General features: G+C 40.3%; 2 protein-coding genes across 4 annotated transcripts in view; both read right to left on the bottom strand.

Annotated features, from left to right (window-relative positions):
- Window positions 1-4,012: 4,012 nt before the first annotated feature.
- On the bottom strand, window positions 4,013-7,214 carry LOC114652351 (uncharacterized). Its single transcript, XM_028802715.2, has 2 exons — window positions 6,707-7,214; window positions 4,013-6,245 (listed from the first exon to the last, which is right to left on the bottom strand). Exons 1-2 carry the CDS (start codon window positions 6,913-6,915, stop codon window positions 4,127-4,129), a joined length of 2,328 nt encoding a protein of 775 aa, XP_028658548.2. The 5' UTR covers window positions 6,916-7,214; the 3' UTR covers window positions 4,013-4,126.
- A 16,333-nt stretch (window positions 7,215-23,547) lies between these two features.
- qkia (QKI, KH domain containing, RNA binding a) overlaps window positions 23,548-27,652 on the bottom strand; it is a 179,469-nt gene continuing 175,364 nt past the window's right edge. For all 3 annotated transcript variants that reach the window (XR_003718265.2, XM_028818700.2, XM_028818699.2), the window contains exon 8: window positions 23,548-27,611. Coding sequence is in view for 2 of the 3 variants with exons in the window: in XM_028818700.2 (XP_028674533.1) it covers window positions 27,595-27,611 (17 nt within the window). In the remaining variant the exon portion in view is untranslated. The remainder of the gene's footprint in view (window positions 27,612-27,652) is intronic.

Here is a 27,652-nt window from a genome sequence, read left to right on the forward strand (position 1 = left end):
CTCATCTGCCTGTGTGGAGTTTGCATCTTCTTCCCATTCCTCTTTTTACAACCAAAGAAGCACATCTTGGATTAACGGGAGAAGTTTGTGGGAGTGTATCCCATTCAGGGTTGGTCCCCATCTTGTACCTAAAACTCCTGAGGGTCATGGATTTGCATTCTTGTGTGTGCAATTCTTTTGGGAAGGTTTTGCTGTTTGTCTGTTTTTAAAAGAATAAGCCACCAAAAAAACAAACAAACAATTCAGACGTTGTGAATAAAGTACACGTCACAGACTTTTATTTAGGAGTATTTGCTTACATTTCAGGGCACCATAATGTTTGGGACAATTGGCATCTCAGGTGTTTGTGATTCCTCAGGTTGGTTTCATCGCTTCATAAGATCCCTCAGCTTGCTTCTACCCTTTGGAGTCTGTAGTTGTCATTGTTCAACATGAGCTGTGCCGATGAAAGTCAAGGAAGCCATTATGGGGATGACAAACAAGAATAAAACCATTGAGACATCGGTAAGACCTTAGGATGACCAAAATCAACTGTCTGGAATATCATAAAGAAGAAAGAACTCACTGGTGAGCTCAGTGACCACAAAAGGGCTGTGGTAGTGCTGCTGCTTTGCAGTAAGGAAACTGTGGAAGATTGTGGTTTCGCTTCCAGGTTCCTCCCTGTGTGGATAGCGCTTTGAGTACTGAGAAAAGTGCTATATAAATGTAATGAATTATTATTATTATTTAGGCCAAGGAAGACCTCCACTGCTACTGTCAGAAGAATCCTCACTATGGTCAAGAAAAAGCCCCAAACGCCTGTCTGACAGACCAGACACAATCTTCAAGGGGCTGATGTGAATGTGTCAGAGACAACTATCAGCTGAAGACTTCACAAACAGAAATAAAGAGGACACACTGCAAGATACAACCCACAAAACAGGATGGTCGGATTACAGTTTATGAAAAAGGACTTAAAAGAGCCTGCAGAATTCTGGGAAACGGTTTTGTGGACACAGAGTTATGGCAGAGTAAAATGTGCAGATAAAAAGGAACTGCCCGAGATCCAGAGCAGACCACCTCATCTGTTAAACATGGTGGTGGGAATGTTGTGGTTTGGACATGTATGGCAGCCACAGGTCCTGGCACACTTCTCTTCACAGATGATGGAACTGCTGACGGCACAATGAATTCTGAGTTGTATACAATCATCTGCTCTGCTGAAGGTTCAGTAAATGCTTCCAAACTTACTGAGCGGCTTCATCCTACTGATGATCCAAACACACTGCTGAGGCAAAACAGGAGTTTATCAGACCTAAAAAAAATAAAATTCTTGAATGGTCAAGCCAGTCACCTGATTTCAATCCAATTGAGCAGGATTTCCATTTGCTGAAGAGAAAACTTAACAGGACAAGCCCCCAAAACAAGCAGGAGCTGAAGATGTCTGCATGAGAGGCTTGCAGAGCACCACCAGAGAAGATCCTCAGCACCTGCTGATGTCTTACAAAGGATACGCGACAAAGTCCTAAATATGATGGGTTTAATAGACCTGTGTCCAAACATTATGCCACCCTGAAATTGTGAGTGTGAGTGGAATGAATGCAAATCCCTTTAAATGAAAGTCTGCGCTGTGCACTTTGATCACAATGTCTGAACTGTACCCCTGAGCAGAGGGGTAAACCATAGAAAAATGTGTCTTTGTCCCAAACATCCCTGACCCCCAGCCTGACCCCTAAACAATGCTTTTGTGTGCTTCATTTTAGTACATCATCTCCTGGTCTACTCCTTTAATTTATCTTTAATCTCTGGCCACAATCCTCACGCCAGGACAGCCAGCAGATCTCTTCAACCCTGAACTGTATCAGCAGGCTGGAGAAAATGAATGGATGGCGGTGAGGACGACTCCGGTGCCTGACTCTTTACGTCAGTACACACGCCAGTGATCTTCATTCTTGCTGCTGAGTCCAGCCTTCTGCACTCAAGAGGAGTCGGCAGTCGTGTGCTGCAAAGTCATTTTTTTCTTTTTTTTTTCGAAAATGTTGACATTTTTAAATTTTATTTTTTATAAATGTAATGTTGACATTTAAAATGCTGTTAACAGGGTGGTAAATCAATGAGGTTTTCTGGGTATTTTAAGGCACTTTGTAAATAAGCATTTTTGGCAGAAAAAATACAAAACATAACCTTCACCAAACTGAAGGGAGATGGAGCCAATTCCGGTAAAACGCAACCCATGATGGAGAGAGCGAACATCACAGTAGGGACTCATGAAAACGTTCACAATGAAACGATTTAAGGTCGCCAATTAAAGTACAGCATGCATAATTGGGACTGGAGTTGGGGACCCCTGGTCTAGATCATTTCATCGAGTGTGAGACTAAATTGCTTCTTTGGTTTTGAAGAGGGTGTCCGCCTTTGTGTTTCCAGCCTGAAACATTGCACAAAAAATTTATCGACAGTCACTTGGGTATAAGTGCATTCCACAACCCCTAGTGATGCCACTGCACAGGATTCATGCTTATGATGTCAGATCTGTCAGGTAAGAGAGCTAACCACTGTGCCACCAAGAGACGAAGAAAATGGCTGGCAATCAAGGTGCTTTTGTGCAGACCTGCCCAGGCCCCACTCACAGGTCTGATTTGGCATTCGCACAGGGCCAAATTAGAATTGCTAAATAACAGGGGTGGACAAGTAACACAAAGAGCACATGAAAAAAAAGGAGTCTAACGCCTAAATAGTCTTGGGTGGAGGGGGGCTGATGTGATCATCAAATGAGAACATACATCTGGGGACAACTCGCTACAACATTTGAAGTGAATAGCAAAGGCTACACCCATAGGGGGTTTGTCTTATAAACCCCCTCTCCAATTTCCTCCAGTCCATGCACTTTAAACGTTTGGGGTTGCAGTGTTCTGTTTTTAGTAATTTATTAGACAAATTTAGTTTTGTAAAATGTACACAAAATAACTATGGAAAAACAGGGAGAGAGAAGAAGAAACTGAACAGAAGAATGGACACTGAGAGCAAATGAAAAGCTAAATCCACTGCTATTAATTCAGAAGCTCAGTACTGGAAGCTTAATAACGAATTTGTATGTTGTGAAGAGTGCTGCGGCAGAAGAGACAGACAGACTCACACATAGACTGCTGCAGGTACTCGGCCACACGTGTTTCAGAAGTGCTTCTCTCGCCTATGATATCTTTCTGCCATTTTTGACTACTGTAGCAACATATAAAACAACAAATGCAAATAGAATTTCGAGAAGCATTGTGGTCTATACAGTATAAATTACCAGTCAAAGGTCTGGGTACACCCAGAAATATTTCATATTTTTGATAGAAATTAATCTTTTTATTTTTTTATCAAGATACTATTAAACTGCTTTTAAAATTCAGCCAAGACATTGCCAGTTTTTCTAATAGCTATTAGCGTTTGATATGACTGTTTTTTAATTTATTATTCACATATGACATATATGTCAGTCATTTTCTAACAACAACAACAACAACATTTATTTATATAACACATTTTTATATAAAAAGTAGCTCAAAGTGCTTTACATAATGAAGAAAAGAAAAATAAAAGACAAAATAAGAAATTAAAATAAGACAACATTACGCGACCTTGGAATTACAGGGTTCTAACAGCACCGAGAGTCATTTTCGGGAATTTGAAATTGAATGTTGTTAAGCAATTTGGTGCCCAACGACAGATACACATATATTGATTAATTTACCACCATAATAGTAATTGCCTAAAGCATACATGTTGATATTGTTAGCCCAATTGAGCAGGTCTGGTGTACTTAATCAACAGGTCAACAATGTTACATAGAACCTTGTTATTCTGAGTGCAGAAGATTTCACTGGAATTACACAGTTCTAATGGAAGTCAGAAGTTTCTGTTGAATTGATCTTGAATTATTATTGCTTTACAACAATAATGAGCAATAAAATGAAGCAAGAATTATTATTACTATTGTTATAATAATAATAATAATTATTATTACTATTGTTATAATAATAATAATAATTATTATTATTACTATGTCATACAAAATGAGCAATAAAATGATGCACGTGAAGTCCAGACTAATTCTTATGCCATCATGGGCACAGTATCTAGGAATCTCCTAGAACTATGTATTTTATTTCAAAACTGTCTTCTCAAAGTATTCCTTGTCTTCTTTGGGCATAAATTTCAGCATGCTCTGCAAATCCTTCTTCTTTTCTTTCGACAATTCATTAATCTGCTTCCGTGTCAAGGCTTTCACAGACGGAAATGTATTCTTTGATTCAGCCTTTTGGGGAATCCTTGTTCTAATGTTCACTGTATGATATGCAGCCTGCATCCAAGCTGTTCTGTACTGCACATCATAGGGAAGTCCTTGAGTTATTTTCAGACTGACGACTTGAGAAAAGGGAATCTTCTGATAGGCATATAATTTTGAAGGTGTCTGGAAATCCTTAAAGTCTTCCTTCCGCATTTGCAACACCTTGAATGGTTGCCTCCTTTTGGCTTTCAGCAACAGTCTTATGAAAGACAACGGAGAGTAGAATTCGGCAACCTCCATTGCCTGCTCAATTTGGCTGTGCATTCCATCAACTTCTTGTACGCAGGAATGGCCAGGAACTGAGTACTTCATGTCAATCACTTCAATGTTGGTGTGTGAACGTAAGAAATCAGCCATAGCAAAAGCCATTATAGAGTTTCTGTTCTGGGGTACGCAGCTGTCACTCCAAGTGATGATCTCCTTAACATTTGGGTTATCTTCAGCTATTTTTGACAACAATTTCACAAGGGCACTGGCAATGTCAGTACCAGCACGACCAGAAAGTGTCTCGACCCAAATGGCACAGTAGCCTTGTCCAGTTGTTGAAACATGAGCAGTCAAATTGTAAAGATTCAACTTCCTTTTGTAAAAGAAATTACCAGTGCCAGCCTTTGGAAGGTTGATAACGTTTTCAAGATCGAAAGAAACGATAAACTTTGTTTTGTCATCTCTGTCTGCGTTACGCTGTTCTCTCATAGCCTTATTTTCAGCAAGATGATGTTCATACTTTGCCTTTAATGTCTGGTCGATATTTCCATTCAGTTTCATAATTCTGAATTCTTCACAAAGGTCACAACGATCAGATTTGGGCATGTGAAAATCCAAGTTACGCTTCGTTACAAACAAGTGTTGATAATATGACAGCTTGACTGGTTCATGACCACTTTCTGCACATCGCTCACAGTACAGCTCATAGAGTTTAGTGACGCTTCTTAATTCAGGTTCCAGGTATTGTCGTTTTGAATTAGCTCTGGTGTAGTGCGATTCCACTCGAGGAAAAGAATCTATATGGTCAAGAACCTCCTGCTTTCTGTCCTGCGATATCGCCTTCTTGACATGCTTGCCTCTGTTATCTGGTTTTGGCGTACCTGTTACTTGACTCTTCTTGGAATGAAAATTGTAGATCGGTTTCTGACTGATACACAAAGTGCTGAGGTAGAATTGTTTACAAACTCGATGCTTTATGTTTCCAGTAAAGAAGAAATAACGAAACGAGTGATGTCTACGTGAAACAGAACCTTTCTTCGCTGGTCTTAATGTCTGTATTCGCTCAGTAGTTTTTCCATAAAAATGATACTTCTCATTCTGAGTTTGTTTATAGAAGTCAGCAAAGATCTGCTGTCGCTCAAATTCATTTATTTTCTTGGCACACTCAAACTTGCAGGCTGTCTGACATTCCTTTCTGTTTCTAATTTCTTTGGCTGGAACCAGTTTCCCCCTCCTGTTTACGTATTCCAAACCAGACTGACATTTTGTCTTGCGTGTATTCACTAGCCATGTTTCTGGGTCTCTCTTTCGTTTTCTTGTTCTGTTTCCACTATTACATAACACCGATTGCCCTTCATTCACAACTGTCTCTCTTTGTTCAGAAGCCAACTCTGGAACTGTACCAGTCTGCAATTCAGCTACTGGACGAAGACTAGATGACTCCATGTTAGACAACACAATCTCCTTCTCAGCTGGTGTGCATAAAATAGACTCCAGGTTAGTAGACAAGTCCAGCTGGGGTGAAATCAACTCCAACACTCCTTCAATTTCAGCAGGGCCTGGTGTGCAAGGATCAGTGGACCTCAGTGAATTAGTGATGGGCAGTCCATGTTGAGTTATGACGTGTTTTATTCTCTCAGATGCTTGTTCATCGTCGACTGCTTTTGGATTTGACTGCGGTAGTGGCTCTGTATTTTTTTTCTTTGTGACAACTTTCTTTTGAGATCTAAGCATTTAACAGAAATGAAACAACAAACTGGCTAAGTATTAAATTGAAAACAACTATGTACAAAACTCAGCAATAGAACCTTGGTTCCATAAGACTTTACAGAAATTTGTTAAGGTACCGTATAATATTATGTATACCGTCATAAGGCAACAAGCCAGAACGGCAACAGACCAAATGAAACGAATGGACAGTGACAACCGGGTTTGGGGTTTAATAAGATTAGGGGTAGGGGTAGGGTCAGTTACTCAAAATACACAATCGGATAGTAGGGTAGTTAATAACAAGCGTGCTCCATGATCTCCTGCAATATCTAAAGGTCTGTGCTATGCGTAGTTTCCGCATTTCTCAGTGTAGACCTATTAAAATATAGTTTATATAAACATGTGCCGTGCAACCTATTCTATTAAGTCTACATCAATAATGACCTACTTTTCAAACAAAACTTTAGAACGCGGTACCTAGATTGCTTGGACTTCCGCATGCGGCGTCTTCTGCCTGACTTGCGACGTTCATGGCCGCTGTCACTTTCAGTCTCAGATGAAGATGAAGACTCCTTCACATAATCTGCATCCTTGTCACTATCGTCGCTCAACTCCTCCAAAAGTCTCCCTATTTCTGCAGGTTTAACTGATTTTCGTTTAAGCAACAAAGCTCGGCGTGCAGCCATCTTGGCTATTTAATTATTATTATGCTCACGTGCCACGAAATGGCACTCTCCCATTAGCTACAGCCGTCAGCGCCTATGGCCTGTGGACATTTAAATGACCGATCACGTGAGTAAACAACGGACTGCTATTCGTTCGCAGTTAGAACCTTGTAATCTGACGTCTATGCAAATTTCTGTAGATAGAACCATGTAATTCCATTGATAACCGAGCGAAAGTTAAGCATCAATGAATCAGCGTTATTCTTACATTAGCTTCATGTCAGATAGAACCCGGAAATCATCGCAGTCAAAAAAATTAAAAATTGTCAGTTAGAACCCTGTAATTCCAAGGTCGCGATTAGTTAACATAGAAAAGGAGTAAGGTCCAATGGCCAGGGTGGACAGAAAAAAAAAAAAAAAAAAAACTCCAGAAAGCTGGAGAAAAAAATAAAATCTGTAGGGGTTCCAGGCCACGAGACCACCCAGTCCCCTCTGGGCATTCTACCTAACATAAATGAAATACAGTAGTCCTCTTTGTAGTTAGGGTTCTCACGGAGTCACTTGATGCTGATGGTCATACAGACTTCTGGCTTTTAATCCATCCATCATTTTTGGAACATCATGGTACTTAGAGTAGATGGTGGTGGCTTGTGCCACCACCAAAAGGACACCGGAAAAGGAAACAGAAGAGAGAGTAGGGGTTAGTACAGATTTTAGAGCCACCATGAATAGTTATTATAATGAATTGGATATACAGAGTAACAGGATTAAATTACAGTGAAGTTATGAAAAGGCCATGTTAAAGTAATGTGTTTTCAGCAGTTTTTTAAAGTGCTCCACTGTATTAGCCCGGCGAATTCCTATTGGCAGGCTATTCCAGATTTTAGGTGCATATTCTGAAATACAAGTCAGACATTGTGTTAGTGAATCAAGAGATTTGGGGTCATCAGGTGCAATTGATAAATACAGCTGTGTGTCATCAGCATAGCTGTGGTAGCGCACATTGTACCCTGAGATAATCTGACCTAATGGAAGCATTTAGATTGAGAAGAGCAGCAGACCCAGGATAGAGCCTTGTGGAACACCATATAGAATATCATGTGTCTTTGAGTTGTAATTACCACAACTAACAAAGAATTTTCTCCCTGCCAGGTAGGATTCAAACCAATTTAAGACACTTCTAACCTACTTAGTCCTGAACAGGGTCGGGGGGAGGGGGCGGGGTCTACTGCCACCTGTGCCAGCTAGCATAGGGCACAAGGGAGGAACAAATCCTGGACAGGGTGCCAGTCCTTCACTGGGTGAAGACACACACACACACAGTAGGGCCAGTTTAGGATCGCCAATCCACCTAACCTGCATGAAATCGTACTGTGGGAGGAAACCCATGCAGACACCAGGAGAACATGCTAACTCCACGCAGGGAGGACCCAGGATATGAACCCTGGTTTCCTTAGTGCGAGGCACCATGCTGCCCATGACATTCTGTATATAAATGGATATTTTTATTGACATACTAGGGGGCTCTGCCCCCTGTTCGCTTCGCTTGCCAACCCCCGGATGGGCGCTATACGCCAGCCACTTCGCGTCTTTGCGGCTTGCATATGGATAAGCGGATGTACAATTTTAACAGATTGTTATTTTCAAGGTAAGAATTTCTAATACGGCTGATCGTTTAACTCTTTTGATTCTATGTTGCATCGCCTCTCTGTGATCATAAATATACACCTGACCGAATTGTGATTTCTTCAAAATTAAACTTGCAGTAGCTTTAATTGTTGCGGGACCACATATGCTCATAGCGTATGGTCCAGAATCGTGTAAATATACATTTTGAGCATTGAATGATACGATCGCGAACAGATTATTGTAGATTTGGATGTTTTACCTGTAGTGTTTGTGGATTTCACTTTCACCAAACAACAAATCTTTTAATTTGATATTTTTGCTTAGAGAGAAAAGTCTAGCAGAATGACACATTTTATTGGCTAACTAAAAAGATTACAATATGCAAGCTTTCGAGGCAACTCATGCCCCTTCTTCAGGCAAGATGTAATCTATAATGTAAACTATATTTTTGCTTATAAATTTCTATCAAAAAACATGAAAATGTCCGGGTGTTAAAATGTTGCGGCCATATTTGCAATTTCAATTAGATAGCAAAGTCAACTTCTTTTAGTTATTCGTTTAGTCGTTGTCACACACGTGTGAATAGGAGACAGCTAAAGGGCTTGAGTAGTGATAATGCCATATCAGACCAGGGGGCAGCAGGGTGTGCTGACTGTCTAATGTCTGGAGAGTATTTCTTGTCACAACGTGCAGTCAGAAGGTGGGTGCTGCACAGCCTCATCAGTGGTCCTGCTGAAGTCGTGCCAGGGCCGCTAGGCACATTTACTGAGTTGGGGTTTCTGATACTGAAATCTCTACCTCTTGAGACTTCTTGTTGTCAGCTTTCTTACAATGGCAGTCCTTTTCACCTCCTTTAGATGTGGTATGACGCACTCCGTTTCTTTGAATGCATATTTCATAATTGATATTTTCACAAACGTAGCTGCCAGTTCTTTCAAGTTTACATCCAACACTAGTGGCATAACTGTGAACCGCGACAACGTATCTGTCACTTTTACCATCAGTCCATTGATGTCTTTGTATGCCAATGAATAATGCGATTTTATAGAAAGGTTCACCCCTTGCAACGAGTTCCGCTTATTTTGAACACATGCAATGTGCTCCCCGCACACCTGACACACATTTACGTGTTTAATAAGAGTCTTTTTAGGAGATTTTTCAGCGATAGACAGTTTCATTTAATTAGATGCTTGCTCTCTGACTGAACAGGTTAGTAATGCTGTATTCCAGGTAGGAAGTTGGAATTTCCAAGTTCCTAGTCAAACTTTTCAACTGGAACACTCCCTTAAGTAAGTGCCTTGAGCATGGGAAAGGCTCTATATAAATAAAATGTATTATTATTATTAAGTCGGGTTTCCAACAGGAAACTTATGTTTGGTCTGTCAAGTCCGAGTTTGTCCAACTTCAGATCACGACATCACCACAAACTTTAGTGAAAGCTGTAGTATTATACACTTTATTAGCGATTCTGTCTATTTGTGCCTTGTTAAATCAGTTGTACACACAGTATTGTCCAACTTCTATCCATGGACATGTTGCTCCAGTGTCTGGATTTGCAATATACACCGCATAATGCTTTGTTATAGCTGGTAATTTTTCCAAGGGAGAAAGCACAAGAAAGGTTTTCCCAGATGCGTCCATATTGGTTTTAGGAATGTTTTATGGGGATGCAGTCAACTCGGGTGTGATGTCACTCCCAGCTCCACCATCTCTCTTTGAGGTTCAAAATCACCACCTCTACTTTGAGTGAGGATCTTCATGAGGCAGTGGAATGGTTTAGAATTGTGACACTCAGTGACTTGTTGAATTGTTCCCACACTCTTTTAATCACAAGCCACTCCTGGTTGTCTCCTATTACTGTATATGTCTGGCTCTGTGAGACTAGCACTTAAGTATTGAAATCCCAGCTCCAGAAGGAAGTTCTGTTAGGTCAATTGCTAATTCTCCATATGGGTCAGCTATAAAAGTGGTCTGCCTAGGTGCACTTCGAGATTTTAGAAGAACATGAGGGAACTGGTTGAGCTCCTTGAAGCACAACTAGCCAGTCAGTGCTGGAATTGTGGTGCATTGGTCATAAAAACTACGAAACAATTTTAGTGTCAAGGGGAACAATTTCAAAAATAATGACAGCAAAAGCCCAACATGGATAAGCTGCATTTGCATAAAAGAAATGGATTACAACAGCGATAGACGGACACCTCACAGGACAGTAGTTAAATGTCAGGAAAGTACGGTCTCACAAAGGATTAAAAAATGGAAATGGCACCTCTGTCATATACAGTAGTCTCAGCAAAAACTGTACATTGTGAACTTTACAAAGCTAGAATGAAGCTCGAATGAAACCAACAATGTCAGATATAAAAATGTAAACATGGAATGGGACCTGTAATGGCATGGACAGCCATCTCATCACAGTTAATTGTTCTGATGATTGCTTTGCATGGTTATAGAATGACCAAGGAGCATGAAACCACTTTACAGGATAAGGTGCACCCTGTAGAACACACACTACTCCCTTATAATTTGATTCAAGAGTGTATCCATGATGACCAGGACGACCTCAGACACCATCCATAGTTTCCTCAGTTGCCATATCTAAACATGGGGGGCCCAGAAGCAGAGTGCACAGTAAAACTCCACCTCCATTATCCGTCTCCTCTTGAACAATGACTTATTGTCCCACTGGACACAGCTCAGGCCTTGTACGGAAGGTGTTTGGAAGGAAGCGGATGACTCTGCTCCTCAGTAATCAATAATCAGGAATTTTTAAGAGTACCTTTAAGAGCAGCTCCGAAGACAAAAGGGGGTCCAACCCGACATTAGCAAAGTGTATCTAATAAAGTGTCTGGTGAGTGTATAATTCAAGCTATTCCCTCAAAAAGTGGAACAGTGGCGCTTCATGCTATCAAACGTCAACATGAAATGCACAAATCTGCTTAATGTTAAAGCTATGTGGGATTAGCGGATACCTGGTCGTTAGCAAAATCCCCACAGAGTTGCCGCATAAAATTCAGATTTAGACACACATTTGGCAAATGAAGTTTAAAATTAAATGAAGGTGAAGTTTTATATGGAGCAAGTAATCTGTATAATGACGGCCTGGAAATACAACTTTGTAGAATGGTACATCCATAGGTTTTAATAATAATTGAAATCAATGTTATATTTTGTAATAATGATCATCACCATTTTATGTCACTTTATTATGTCATTTTATTTGAAGGACACTTCATAATTTCAAATTGCCAAACTGCTTCTCCATATTTGTTCCAATACAGAATAGTAACAGCAAGCAAGAAGCAGCCTGAAAATGATCAGCTCTGCAGTCAGCCTGGATATGTTTCTGTGGAGTCTGCACATTGGCCTCACATCCACGTCACGCAGATGACCCCCTAGTTTAAATGGACACTGTAAACAGCCCCTACATGTTCAGATGTGAACATTTGTGCCTTGAAATGGACTCTGTTCAACTTCAGGGTGACTTCCTGGTATTCAGCAGTCTCACAGCCCTGAATTGAACCGAGAAGACATGAAAATGGAAGTGAAGACTGCTGGGTTACGTGTCAACCAAACTGTATGAAGCACAAAGCCAAGGGTGCCTTGAGGCCACATTTGCTTAGCCGTATGTCATTTTAGGTTCAGTTTAACAAGGATGGACATAACAAAACCAGACATGGTCCACTTGCCAAGTCCAAGACTACAGTGTTTGAGGGATGTGCATGTATGTGTATCAAACAAAATCTTAAGACACAACAAAAATGTTTTAAATTATGATGGTAATAGGTTAAACCAGAGAACCTGCAAGAAAACCAATTGAGAAATCAGGGAGAAGAAGCAAATTCCACACAGACAATAACCAGGTGCAGTGTATGAGCCCAGGAGTCTGGGTCCCCAAGACAGATGCACCACCACATCCGGCTGGCCACTTGAAGTTATTTTATAATAAGTTCTAAAAACAGGAAAACAAGGGCATGGATGAATGGATGATGGCTAAGCATCCATTTTGCAGAAATATGGAAGAATATTTGCTGACAGGACAGCAGGAAAAAGTACAGATCAGAGGAGAATGCTCCATGCGGAGTGAGATCATCAGCAGAGTCCCTCAAAGGTCTGGTGTCGGTCTGTTGCTTTGTTCTGATTTTTGTTTCTGAGAGATTTCTGTATATTTAGTAAATGTCACAGATGATAGTAAAACTGGAAAAATGACAGACATTGAGGAGGCAGCAAGAACAACTCAGAATGACTTGGACAAGCTTCAGAACTTGGTGAACACGTGCAAAGTGCTACCTGTGGGCAACAAGAATGTCGATTATAAATACAGGATGGGAGACACTGTCATACAGGAAGCAACTTCCAGAAAGGGCTTAGGGGTTTATGTTGACATAATTTCATCATGTTAGAAAAGCATAACAGTGGCCAAAAAGGCAAATAAAATGTTAGGTTATATCATAAAAACTGTTGAATTTAAGTCAAGGGATGAGATGCTTAGACTGTATAACACACTAGTGAGACTGGGGTGTTGTGTGCAGTTCTGGTCACCACACTACAAGAAAGACATAGCAGCACATAAAGCTGTGCAGAGGAGAGCAACCAAGTGTATCATGGAACTTAAGGACACGTCCTACTATGACAGAGAATAAAACCTGATTAGTCTTGAGCAGAGGAGACTGTGTGGTCCAGGTCTTCAAAATTCTAAAAGGGATAGATGAAGCAGATCCAGCAGAATACTTCCATATTAATTGGACACCAGTGCAAATTAAGTGGAAGGAAGTCAGGAAGCACTTCTATACACAAAGAGTTGTGGGATTTTGGAACAAACTACTGAGACATGGAATTGAAGCAGAACCTTTAAGGAGAATCTGGATGAGATATTGGGACATGTAAGCTATTATTTAAACAAACGGACATGGTGGGCTGAATGGTCTGCTCTCGTTTGTGAGATTTCTTATGTTCTTATGGAACAAGTCAGCAGCAATACATCTCCAAGCACTTGACTTGCTGACTTTTGTAAAACATTCACGTTGGTACGTTGGGTTTAATGGCCTGTTTTATTAAAACTCCTCCAACGTTATGAGGTACAAAGAGAGCCTTAAAAAGAGAACAGAAAACACTTGTGGGACCTACCATGTACAGGCAGTGTAAACAGTAGAGCAGACACTGACCCTGTCCAGCAAAAGCAAAGAAAGGATTTCATTTTAAATGTTTGCTAGCAATCACACTTGGAGATTTACAGTAAATAAAATTGTCGAAAACAAAATGTTGAGGCCAGTACACATAAAGGAACATTCTACTTCAGCATAAAATACGGGCGCCAGATTCAGCAGGGTTTGAATCCCATAAGAACACCTCTCTGAAAGCCATGTTTTTGTCTCCTTTTTAAATTCTGACAGGCTTTATCACTCTTCAAACAAAATGGGGCTGATGACAATGGAGCTCTTTAAATACACATTTACACAAAGTTGGATTTAAAAAAAATAATAATACAAACCCTGGAAAATTATTTTGTATTAAATTTGCCACATAGTAATTTATACCAAAGTTAAAGGGAGCCAGCAGTTATTAAAGTGACCATGAAGGCCAGCATCCAGACCAAGGTATACAAAATGGAAAGGTGAAATCTAAGAACTTGAAATGTAACAAAACACTGCAGAAAAAACAGAGATGGCGGGTTTATGTGGTGTGTGCTCGGAATGTGCAGACCACTTTGCCCCTCTTCAGATGGCAGTATAAACTGTATAATAGGCTAGCATATATATATATATATATATATTATATATATATTTATATATACTGTGTGTGTGTGTGTATATATTATATATATCTTTATATATAATCTTCATTTGGATCTTGATCTTTGTTTGTCCGTGAATTCATGTTCCCCTGACACTGCCTTGTGTGGTGTTCCTGCTGTGTTCAGTAGAGGGCAGTAGTGATGGAGGAGGAGAGGAAGTGAGGGGGAGGATTGTTGGATGAGGTTGGAGTGTGGTGATTAACCCCTTAACCGCCCTCTGCCGGATATATCCGGCACCGTTGTTTTAAAGCTAACGCCATACTGCCGGAATTATCCGGCACATTTGCCTGTGGTTATATGAATGCCTGGCAAGTAGTATAACTGACGGTTTGGCGTGGGTATTATTACTACGTTGTATTTCGACAAGTCTGTGGTTGTTTTGGCCGGTCATGTGATGTGATTCGCATGTAACAGCTGTGAATATGGCGAAACGTAAACTGACTTCAAGTGAGGCTTTGCAGGCGATTTTGGACAGTTCTGATCATGATTGTAGCAGTTCTGAAGAAGATTTTAGTGACAGTGATGAGCAGCAACGTGCGCTGCATGATATTGTGAATGAAGACGCATCGGATGACGGCGCTGAGTGGGTGTATCCCCAGCATCTCAGCTGGGCTGCTGCCCGAGGTGAACTACCTTTTCTGCATCCGTTTGAGGCAACGTGTGGCTTTATTGTTGATGTAAACAATTACACTGCTGAGCAGTTTTATGAGCTGTTTGTGTCACCTGATTTGATCAGACATTTTGTTCATCAGACAAATCTGTATGCAGCACAGTTTATTGAGAAAAATCCCAATTTACCTCCACATTCCCGTGTTCGTGCTTGGTTTGACACTGATGAAAACGAAATGAAAAAATTCATTGGGATTTTGATGTTGATGGGAATAATCAGAAAACCAGATATTGAGATGTACTGGTCTACAGATCCTATGTATGCAACACCTATTTTTGCAGCTGTCATGACACGTAACCGATTCTCTTTGCTGCTGAAATTCTTTCATTTGAATGACAACAGAAACGAGCCAGATAAGAAAGATCCAAACCGCGACCACTTGTTCAAGCTACGTCCTTTGATTGATCATTTATTTGAAGCATTTCAGTTGCCCTACATGCCAGGACTGTCAGTTGCAGTTGATGAAAGTTTATTGTCGTGGAAGGGCCGCTTACAGTTTCGACAGTATCTACCATTGAAAAGGGCACGGTTTGGTATCAAGATGTTTTGCTTAGCTGAGAATTCAGGTTACATTTATAGATTTCGTGTATACACTGGCAACTTGCACAACATTTAGTGGTCAATACTGCTTGAATAAATGTAAAAAATGTAAAAAAAATGTAAAAAAGTAAAAAAACGAAAATTGTTCAGATTTCGCCTGGCGTGGGGAATATTTAGGGAGTTGGCGGTTAAAGGGTTAAAGAGGATTGAACTAAAGGAGACTACGTGCTGTTTGTACTGGCTGAATACACAACACCTTGGTTGTTACTTTTGTTTACAAACACTGTCGATACCACTCTTTGTGTTTAGATCTGGTGTCAACACCTGCTTCGTTGTCGAGACTGTGGTTTTTTGTGTTTCTATCGACTGTCGTTGGCAGCACTTCGTCCAAATCGAATGTTCACCCACTTCTTGGAGTCGGCAATCAAAATATATAAGTCGGACACACTTCTGTGATTTTCCATCAGTCGCGTTTGGAGTTCAAGAAAGAAGCATTGGTTCTTCCTTACTCTTTGGATTGCCACAAAGCAACCTGCGAGATTGGAGAAAGGTTGAGAAGAGATTGTGAGAGGAAACAACAGCGTCATGAAAACGAGTCGGACTGTGAACGGAGAGAAGCAGAAATGCTTCTCCACCACCACATAATTACTATTCGGACAGTGATTCCGAGTAGGCCGTTCCTATCAAATCAATGTCCAAGGGTTTTGTTTTGTAATTTTGTTTCCCTTATAAAAAATCATAATGCTGTACGACAAAGTGCTCAGTTTACGACTGGCAGCCGCGTTTAAACAGGGAGCCCTTCACAGACAACTTTAACACGCGCAACGTAGTTGGGCGCACATGGCTAGGCATTAAGTTAGCAAAGCAGAAGTACTCAAAGAAAATTAGTGATCACTTCGCCTGCTCAAGAGATTCTCGTCGAATGTGGCAGGGCATCCAAACCATCACGGATTATAAGGCCCCACCGCATATGTGTGTTAACGACACCTCTCTTCCAGACACTCTTAACACCTTCTATGCCAGGTTTGAGACACAGAACAATAAACCAGCATGGAAGACCATCCCCTCGTCAGACAATCAAGTTTTGTCCCTGTCTGCAGCTAGTGTGAGAAGGACTCTCATCAGGGTCAACCCACACAAAGCTGCTGGACCACATAACATACCTGGACATGTGCTCAGAGCTTGTGCTGACCAGCTGACTGATGTCCTAGTGGACATCTTCAACATCTCCCTGAGCCAAGCTGTTGTGCCACAATGTTTTAAAAACACCACCATCAGACCTGTCCCAAAGACAGCTATAGCCTCAGAACTCAATGACTACCGCCCAGTGGCACTCACTCCAATCATTATGAAGTGCTTTGAGCAGTTAGTTTTGAGTCACATAAAGAATCAGCTGCCCCCCAAACTGGACCCTCTAGAGTTTGCATATCAATCAAATCAATCAACTGACGATGCAATTTCAATGGTATTCCACCTGATCCTGTCACATCTGGATCACCGCAATGCACATGTAAGGATGCTGTTCATTGATTTCAGCTCAGCATTCAATACTATCATTCCCAGGCAGCTGATCAGTAAGCTGGATCTGCTCGGACTCAACACCTCCACCTGCAACTGGATTCTGGACTTTCTCACTGAAAGACCTCAAACAGTACAGATTGGGAATAAAAGATCTAACACCATCACACTGAGCACAGGTGCCCCCCAGGGTTGTGTGTTGAGCCCGCTACTCTTCACGCTGTTGACCCATGATTGCACCTCCAACTCTGACACAAACCACATTATCAAGTTCGCCGAGGACACTACAGTAGTGGGTCTCATTGAGAACGACGATGATGCGGCGTACAGAGAAGAGGTGGAACGGTTGGCACTTTGGTGTAAAGACAATAATCTGTCTCTTAATGTTGAAAAGACAAAAGAGTTGATTGTTGACTTCAGGAAGACAAAGGCTGTCCATCTCCCACTCAACATTGATGGCGTCACAGTAGAGAGAGTGAAGGCCACCAAGTTCCTAGGTGTTCATATCACAGAGGACCTGTCCTGGACCAAAAAACACCAACTATCTTACAAAAAGAGCCCAGCAGCGTCTTTACTTCCTGCGACGACTGAAGAGGTGCACCTCCCTAAACCCATACTTACCACCTTCTACAGAGGCACCATAGAGAGCGTCCTGACCAGCTGTATTACAGTCTGGTATGGAAACTGCCATGCCTCCGACCGCAAAGCCCTTCAGAGGATTGTGCGGACTGCTGAGTGCATCATTGGCAGCTCTCTACCCAGTCTGCAGGAGATCTACACCTCACGCTGCCTTCATAAAGCCACTAGCATCATGGCTGACCCCCACCACCCCTCCCACCAACTGTTTACTCCTCTTCCATCTGGAAGACGACTCTGCAGCATCAGGAGCAGGTCTGCGAGATTGTGCAATAGTTTCTTTCCCCAAGCAGTCCGGCTCCTGAACACCATGCTGCCCTCCTCCACACTGGACTCTTTACTCCACACACTCTCTGGAATAAATAATACTACGTAATACTGTATATGTTTTTTAGTTATATATGTACTGCACCTTTTGACTCTGGAGGACAATATTTTATCCCACTGTGTACTGTAAGTATATTGTTAGGATGACAATAAAGCTCTACTACTACTACTACTACTACTACATATATACACACACACACAGTATTTATATATACCGTGTGTGTATAAATATATATATATATATATTTATATATACCGTGTGTATATATATATATATATATATATATATATATATATATACACACACATATACACTAGGGGGTTCCTCCTGCTCGCTTTGCTCACCAACCCCCCCGGCCTATGCTATGCGCCAGCCACTTTGCGTCTCTGCCATTCGCGTTGTGAAGATGGGGACTGAACACACCCCAAAGAGATGCAGTCACTCCTCCGAAATCCCCTCTTAAACGGTGATAAATTGTTTGAAAACAAATAGGTTTTTTTTTTTACGTCCTCTTTGCTCGATCACCTGCTGGCTTACTGCTGCTGCTTTCGTATGATCTGCATCTCGTGCAGCACTTTGAACATTTAAAAGCCTGTACAGTAGCTGTCCTACTCTTTGTCTTTTATTTCTGGCTCCGGGTGTGGTTAAATCTTTTGGCACAAAGTCTCGTCTAGCTGGATGCGAGTTCTTGATATTTTTTAGATATAATTTCAAAACGGAAAAAGAATCTGAAAATCTAACAAAATCACATTAAAGTTCGATAAATTCTGAAAAGAATTATACCAAGCATATATATGTAGGTTTTAAAATAATCCCGATTTAAAGTGCGACAAAAAACGTGACATATAATCATTGCACTTTTAGGCTTAGGATTTTATATATATATATATATTATATAGGGTGGTCCAGATCGAACTATGCAACTTTTAATGCAATGCAATAATTGCATAATTAGATATGGACCACCCTATATATTATATATACACACACACACATCAGTATATATAGTACCTGCTAAATGAAACAAAGAGTACACAACATGTGTTTCACCCTAATCGGGGCTCATCATGTGTGTACACTTTTGCTTGTGGCCATTGAACCTCAGATATCATCGTCAGAGGCTGGTTTACTTACTTGACAGTGTAAATTGGAGTATTACATGCATAGGTCTGATCACAATCTGATATTTGGGTGGTTGCCTATCAGGTAACGCTTGTGGTTGGTTGGCCGGTTGTCATGTATATATAAACACAACAGTTAGTCAATCTTAACACATTGATTGGTTAAGGGAATTACTGAATCAAATTTTCCCAGAAGGCAGACAGGAGGCCTAATAAATCGACCACTGAAGATAAATGGAAAGATAGATACGTGGACAAATAAATTGATCCCATTACTTATCATTGAAAAACGTGATGTATGCCCCCTGAAAAGTGATGAAATGAAAAGCAATTGTCTCCTGTCTACAATGCATGCCTTTGATACGTCACCAAATAAAGCAAGGCAAGCGTGAAAAAGATCAAGTGTTGCTTATTTTACAAAGAGATTCTAATATGGCCTGGACACATTTCTTGGGATTCTAAACAATTGGATTCAGGCGATTTTTGAAACTAGCTGTGTTCTTTAATTAGTATGACACATGTTCCCAATTGTGTAGTCAAGTCATTCAGCCACTTTAAAAGGAGAAAAGTCGTCACCCTGCTGTTTGGTATCATCGTGTGTCTCACACTGAACATGGACCAGAGAAAGCAGAGGAGATCAGAAAGAAGATGATAGACGAGCACGATAAAGACAAAGGCTAGAAGACCATCTACAAGCAGCTTGATGATCCTGTGACAACAGGCGCAAATATTAAGAAATTTAAAGTCCATTGAACTGTAGTCAGCCTCCCTGCATGTAGCCACAACAGGTAACTCGACCCCAGAATGGGCAGAAGGATAGTGAAAGTGGTGGACAAAAAGCCAAGGACAACTTCCAAAGAGATACAAAAATTGTGTTAAGTAATATTATCTACTGTTGAATTCTGCTCTGTCCTTGTAATATTTCTATTACACTATTGTATTGTAGTGAGGATTACTTGTGTCCTGTTCTGTATATTGTATTTACCCCTTACCCTTACCTGGAAAGGGGTCTCTCTTTCAACCTGCATGTCCCAAGGTTTCTTCCATTTTTTCCCTACAAGGGTTTGTTCAGGGAGTTTTACCATGTCCTCTTAGAGAGTCAAATCTGGGGGGCTGTCAAAAGGCAGGGCCTGTTAAAGCCCACTGTGGCACTCCTTGTGAGATTTTGGGCTATACAAAAATGAATTGTATTGTATTGTATACAAGCTGAATGCCAAGGTCAGGGTCCATCAGTTTTTGATCACATCATCCATTGCTTGTTGAGGGACAGTGGGCTCCATGGAAGAAGACCCAGGAGGACTCCACTGCTGGAAGAAAAACATAAAAAAAAATCCAGACTGGAATTTGCTAAAATGCATGTTGATAAGCCGATGTCCTTTGGACAGATGAGACAAAACTGGAAATTTCTGGCAAGTCACATCAGCTCTATGTCCAAGGACTAAAAAAAAAGAAACATTCAAGGAATATCACACTTACTGTGAAACATGGAGGAGGCTCAGTTAGGTTTTGGGGTGGATTGGCTGCTTCTGGTATGGGGTGCCCCGAGTTTGTGCAATGAAATCCAAAGACTATCAGGACATGCCAGAGTGAAACGTACCACCCAGTGTCAGAAAGCTCTATCTCAGTCACAGGTCATGGATTCTCAATGGCCCAAAATACACAATTAAGAGCACCCAAGAATAGCTAACAATAAAACATTGGACTATTCTGAAGTGGCCTTCTGTGAGCCCTGATTTGAATTCCATCAAACATCTATGGAAAGAACTGAAACCTGCAGTCTGGAGAAGGCCCCCCTTCAAACCTGACCCAGCTGGAGCAGTTTGCTCAGGACAAGTGGGCCGAATGACCTGTGGACAGGTGCAGGCATCTCATTGAGACCTCCAGGAATCACTTATTTGCAGTGATGGCAAGGTTGTGCAACAAAAATATTAGATTGTCCCATAATTTTTGCCCAGGCCATTTCCATTTGCACTATTCTTTGAAATATTCAGTTTTGATTTTTTTTTTTTGATATGATATTCTGTTGAATCAAACCTCTAAAAACTACACCTGATTTTTGTTAAAAATGAATTAAACAATGATGGGTGCCAATTACTTTTGTTAGTTTCAAGTTGTTTCAGAGACAATTGTGGGCTCTTTTTTTGTGCATGGGGTACCATAAAATAGTCCACATCTGTCGACAGAGCTTGGCGCAATCGCAGCAGCTATTTAGGAATTCTCCTGGACTGGATGACAAAGTTACCGTGTCATAGAAAAACCTGGCAGAAATACAGAAATGGCAAGAACCCCTGGAAATGAATATTCTGGGAGATGACAGCTGGCGGAGGGGAGACCTTATGGCTCACACACAGCCTTCCGTTTCAGGTCATCAGTTCTCTGTGGGGTTAGCTAGCCGTCATATTACAGAACTACAGGGCTGCCGGAGGTTGACTTCTTGATCATGGGAGTGAATTCCTTAAACCAAAAGTGATTCAAGGACTGAGAGATGCAGAGTGATCTCAGCAGGAGAATGAAAGGCTTCTTTTCAGTCAGCCGAGTGATGGAAGTGAAATGGAGGCAAAGACTCACCTGGCAGGGAAGAAGAGAGCCCAGTGTCATCCAAGAGGAATGTGAGGGAGATGAAGTGAAGAGAATTTTGAAGGAATAATAATAATAATCATCTTTATTTTGTCTAGTAAACCTCACAGAGACATTAAATTTGTTATGTTGTATGTTATTGTGCGTTTTTTTCCACCTCTAAGTTCTTAATCACCTGTGATTCCTTTCTCCCCCAACTCTTTTCTGTTATTTGGAGGTGAGGGTCATCTGACTAGGACCCCTACGGATCACAATAAATAGATAGATATGAAAGGCATTTTATGAATGACATACTCTTTATAAACCCAATGTGAAAATGCATAAACTTTTTTTTAATAACTAAAAGAAAGCAGCTTAACAGAGAGCCATTACAACGATATTGAGCAACAGTGGCCGACTCGTGTGCTTACCTGGACAATGAGATCCTTGAGGCTCAGTCTTGCACATTGTTATAATAAGCTATCTTTTGAAAAAATCACTGTTTTAATTACTGTAGCTGCAGAAATAATACCATTTTTATAATTTTGTGAGGTCATGATCTGAAATTGCCAAAGAGCTTACATACGAGGGAGGACCCAAAAATAACCGGAATTTTGTTGTTGTTAGGTTGGTACTTGTAGTATGTGGTTTGGCTGCTAGGGTGATCTAGTTACACTCCTCACAAGTCAGTCTGCCAAGTGCCATCAGTCTGGAAGGTTGTGCTTGTGTTCAGTGAATTTTTTTGTAAAAGTAGTTTTGTGCAAGCGTCGTTTTTTTACGATGGCAGATTATCGTGAGCAACGCACAGCAGTGAAATTTTGTTTTCTTCTTGAAAAAAGTGTTACAGAAACTATTGTTATTGAAACGGTATGACAACCCTGAACCACCCACCCTACTCACCGGATTTAGCTCCGTGTCATTTCTTTTTGTTCCCTCGGATGAAAAAAAGACTTGAAAGGAAGGCGTTTTACTGACGTCGAAGAGGTAAAACAAGAAACGACCAGAGCATTAATGGGCATTAATTCAGACGAATTTAAAAAATGTTTCGAACAATGGAACAAACGGTTAGATAAGTGTATTTCCGCCAATGGAGAGTACTTTGAAGGAGACTAATTGTAGTTTGTACAGAAAATTAAATTAAACACGTTTTAAAAATATTTCCGGTTATTTTTGAGTCCCCCCTCGCATTCTGTAGCCGCGTCAACAAGGGACAGAGCAGTCCTGTGACTAAGCTCATCGCTGATGGCTGCTCTGTAGGAGAGGACCAGACTTTCTGGTTGTACTAAAATGGCTCAGTAAATTTTCGGTGTTTTGTTGTTATTAATTCACTATAAAAGCCAAAAGACTCTGAAAATCCTTTTCACTCCTGACAAGTGTTATGAATCTGCAACTCAGAGACTGAGAGATCCAATGGAGAAAAGTGTAAATGAACCCAGGGCTCAACGCATAGAGGCTTGTTCCACTTGTAACATTTGACTTTATTGCACACATCTGATTTTGGTGTGATCAACATTTTTGCCGTTACAATGGAATTTTTTTTTCGGTTTCCTACAAACAATCAAAATAAAAAAATCCCTGTACTATACATAAATAAAACTTTATATATAAGTATAGTTCAAAATAATTAATGTATTAAATCTCACATTTAGTGTGTTTCCCTAATTATTCTCAAAACAAAACTTTCAAAAACAGGTTCTGTCGTACAGAATGTCAACTCTTACATATCATTCATTAATTATAAAAAGTAATAAAGCAGTTCACTTGTAAAGCACATTGGTACTGATAATACACAGTAGGAATTTAGTTTTTTGCCTCTCCATTTAATAGCGGCGTCTTTAACCCTCTAAGTGCTGGATTTCCCCTCTTTTCACTCCCAAATTGTTCACCTCCCATTTTCATAATCAGGAATGTCTGAAAGGCTTTTGGAGCTTTCATTTCTATTTAGAAGTCCAGTCTCAAAATGGGCACCTATGTGAGGAGTATGCATAGCTTTGTAATGGCATGTGGATTGCTCCATTTTTTTTTTTTTTTTTTGCCTTATTACTAGTGCCTGACCAGATTCGACAGAAGCATTGTGTGTCCTGATCACGACAAAATGCTAGAAAAGATGAACTCTTTAAAAGATTAAAATCCACCAGTTGAGGTGTTCAATAAATTCTAACAGATCATAGATTTTTGAGGATCAGGACTGAACATGCTTCAGTGAATGCAAAATATGCAAAAAAAAAAAAAAAATACAATGAAATACAACAAAGAAAGGTCCTGTTTTGGCTATATGATCCATGTCATGTCTAGAAGCAGAACTGGACTAGCACTGGCGTCTGCTCAGAACTGTTTTCTAACAACACTTCCAAGGGGGATATGCATTCAGTATCTCTGAGGGCAGCACATAAAGAAAATAAAGCCCCCAGATGGGAGGAAATTTAAAATATTTTATGGCACAAAAATGTAGTCAGCACTCAAGGGGTTAAAGAAGAAGTGATTAATAAGTTAATCATTGCTTGTGCACCTTTGAGTTTATTACACTTTACATTAGTGAAAGAGAGAAGCACTAGAATTGGTTTAAAATTAGTACATAGAGATGTGCTGTAGCTTGAAGGCGACAGAGAAGCTAAAAAAGATTCTTAAATGGAGAACAATTGATCCCAAATGGTCTTGTTGGTATACATCAACCTCTCCGGGTTTACATGATTATACCAAATGTGAAGCAGCTCTCAGTGCAAAGTAGGCCAAGAGGACAAAACAGCGTTTGTTGTAACTGTGTCAGAGAGTTTCATGGAATAGGTCACTGCTGTGTGTGTGTGTGTGTGTGTGTGTGTGTGTGTGTGGATGAGTGAAGGTACGTAGGATGGCGTGTTTATGGCTAAACAAACACCAACATTTTAATGTGTTAGTCCAGTGAACCAGACCATACATTCAGTAACAGGTTATAAACACAAGACAAAAACGACAACAAAATAAAAAAAAAAAAAAATTAAAATCAGCAAGTTAGTAAAATCCATACTAGAATGTTTATTAAAATAATTTGCAGGAGGTTAATAGGGAAAAAAAATCAAAAACAAACAAACAGGAAAAAATAAATCACCATGAAACTAAATGCAAGCATGTAAAAAATACAAGAGAACTAATAATGAGGCTAATGAGTTGACAAAGCTAGGAACTGGATTTCTAGGAAAGGCAACACTCCCAGTGACAGGCCAAGAAAATAAGCAGCAGCAATGGGAGGCAAGGGGCTATTAAAATTTTGCAGGGCGTCCGTCAGAAAAACAAGTCTTTTTTTTGTTTTTTTTATAATATACATACAAAAAGAAGATAGAAAAATACATTATAAACTTGTAACAATGGCTGTAATTACATTATCATACATATTGGCAGGCCAAAGACAGAATATGGTACAAGATTTGTACTTATGATCATCCAACCATTCATTACATAACAGCTTCTGTAACATTGCTGAGGGAATATATAATACTGTCAAAAATATTCGACTGTCCTCTCTAATATTGCATTGAAGAAATAACACTGGAAAAATAAACAAACAAATTATAATAATAATATAAAAAAAAAAAAAAAGATTGACCTTTGTAAAAATTAGTTGTAACAATACTGAAATTACAGAGTTCCAATTTTGTTCTTTCCATTTGGCCAAATATTCCCATGTCCTCTGAATAACCAAGACACTTGCCGGCAATTTAGGTGATGACATTCTGGTCAAAGCTACTCTGCCGTACAGCCAATTAAGAGATAACTTTCTACCTGATATGCGCATGTACGTACCTCCGCTGGCATAATCCTGCCAACTACGCCAAAATGTCTCTTTCTAACAGTGCCAGAATCAAGTATCCGGTTCATATAATGTTGTTCCACCAGCCAGGGGGGAGATGGTTGTGTATGAGGCAGGCAGTGCTGCAGGTTATTCAGAAGTCTGGTTTACAACTAAGTGCCAAGTCTGTTGTCTTTGCTAGTTATCAGAGAAAAAGCAGCAGTTGCCTTTGCTCTGTAACAGGCAGTCTGGTATTTGTTCGCTTCACGTTTATATATAAAAAAAAAAAAAAAAAAAGCATATATATATAACAATGAAAAACCAATCTAAAAAAGAATAAAAATGAAACAACACTCAAGCTGAACTTTATTGTTCAAATGGCACACATACTGTCTGTACACACACTAAAGAACCCCCTCAGAGCTCAGGAAGACAAACCATGGCACAAATATTTAGCTGGCCTTGTTACTGCTTTTCTGTTGCATAGAATAATATTAGCGTCGACTGTCAATACGATCAGTAACTTCATGTCTAATCTAAGCCCCTATTGTTCAGAGAGAGAGAGACAGAGAGGGACAGAGAGGTGGGGGGTGGGGTGGGGGGGGGACAAAAAAAAAATAAAAAACCTGACAAGTTTAGCCCTGGTTGGCAGGAGCTATAAATTCCATTTCCCAATATTATCCAACTGGTAGATGCGTTTAGAAAGGAATCAGCAATAATAAGGCACTTTGAATCTCTACTTCTGTTTCCTGCAACATTCCTAGGTTTACTATTTTGGTCTTAATTGTCCCAGCCACTACTTTCCAATGTCACTTTTTTATTATTATTATTTTTTTTTAACTTTAAGCATTTAGTATGTAACTGCAAGTTAAGTATAAAAAGCTAAAATTGGCAAAAATATATTTTCTTCACCAGCACCCTGTAAAAGTATCTAGGTATCCTCTGTAATTTATATGCAACGACTTATCTACACTTTATAGAACAGATAAAGAGCAATAAGAACAGGCAAGCATGGCTTTCACATCCTTTTTTTTCTTTTCTTTTTTGTTTTTCTTAAAATTGGTAAAATTAACAAACACCGGCATACCTCTGTATCTAAAAACACATGGAGACACATTATGGATGACCACCGCATCGGGGTGTTTTGGAGGGTCAGGATGAAGGTTAGACACTTAATCAAAACTTGTAGTTTAAGGCAACTGAAGTTTTCAACAGTAAAGGAAACAAGAGAGGCACAGGAAAAGGAAGAAACAGCTGTGCCAAGGCTCATTACTTCTACTACCCACTCCGGTGGCTGCCATCCTTGAAGACCAGCAGTATTTGGCTCAAGCGGTTTTGTTAGCTAACCATACAGAGCACAAAATGGCACACGTGAGCCCTCACACTTGAGACAAGAGGGTGACTTGTCACACTGAGCTCCAATTACAGATGGCACAGTTTAGAGGCTACAGCTCAGTCCACAATTATGGGCAACTACCCGGGCACATCCATAATGTGTCAACGCAAACAGTTCAGAGCTTTGGGACGAGACTTTAGGTGAAAGGACAAAATAGACGCCTTCAAGGTATTCAGTGAGTCTGTTTTCTCCTTAAAAGGTATCTTTCGGGGTTAAGGGAACGAGGGGCTACATATAAAAAAAAAAAAAACGAAACAAGCATGGCACTGCCTCCAAAACTGGCAGCGGATAGAAATCATCAAGCCGCTGAGTGGAGTGCACAAATCAAGTGCACATTTCGCACACATACAAATATAAAGGATTTTGCTTTGTTTTTATTTTTCTCTTTGAAAACACAGTCACTGAAGAACAGTGGGAGAGGGTTCACCTTATTGCTTTTAGTTATTCAGTGCAGTTTCTGGAATAACACATTCACCCAAACCTGAATACAAGCTGAGACGCCCCCCCTCCCCGAAAAGACAAAATAAGAATCAAATCAAAAAAAAGGGAGGGGAGGGAAGAAGAGTAGTTTGTTTTTTTTGATGTTGCTTGTAGTTGTTTTAAACAAGTTGTTAGGCTACAATACAGACAAAGTGCCTCAGCTCGCTGCATCCGAGACAGGCAAGCAAAGGTGATTACCAGTTAACTGATCAGCAGGCAGGCATGGTCAGCTCATCATTGGGTGAAGATTTCAGAGGTCAGAAGGTCATGTGTTAGTTGCCGGTGGCGGCTAGGTGGTTAGAAACAAAGAAAAAAAAAAAACAACAAAAG

The sequence above is a fragment of the Erpetoichthys calabaricus genome, chromosome 14 (genome assembly GCF_900747795.2).
Source record: "Erpetoichthys calabaricus chromosome 14, fErpCal1.3, whole genome shotgun sequence".
NCBI classification, from domain to species: Eukaryota; Metazoa; Chordata; class Cladistia; order Polypteriformes; family Polypteridae; genus Erpetoichthys; species Erpetoichthys calabaricus.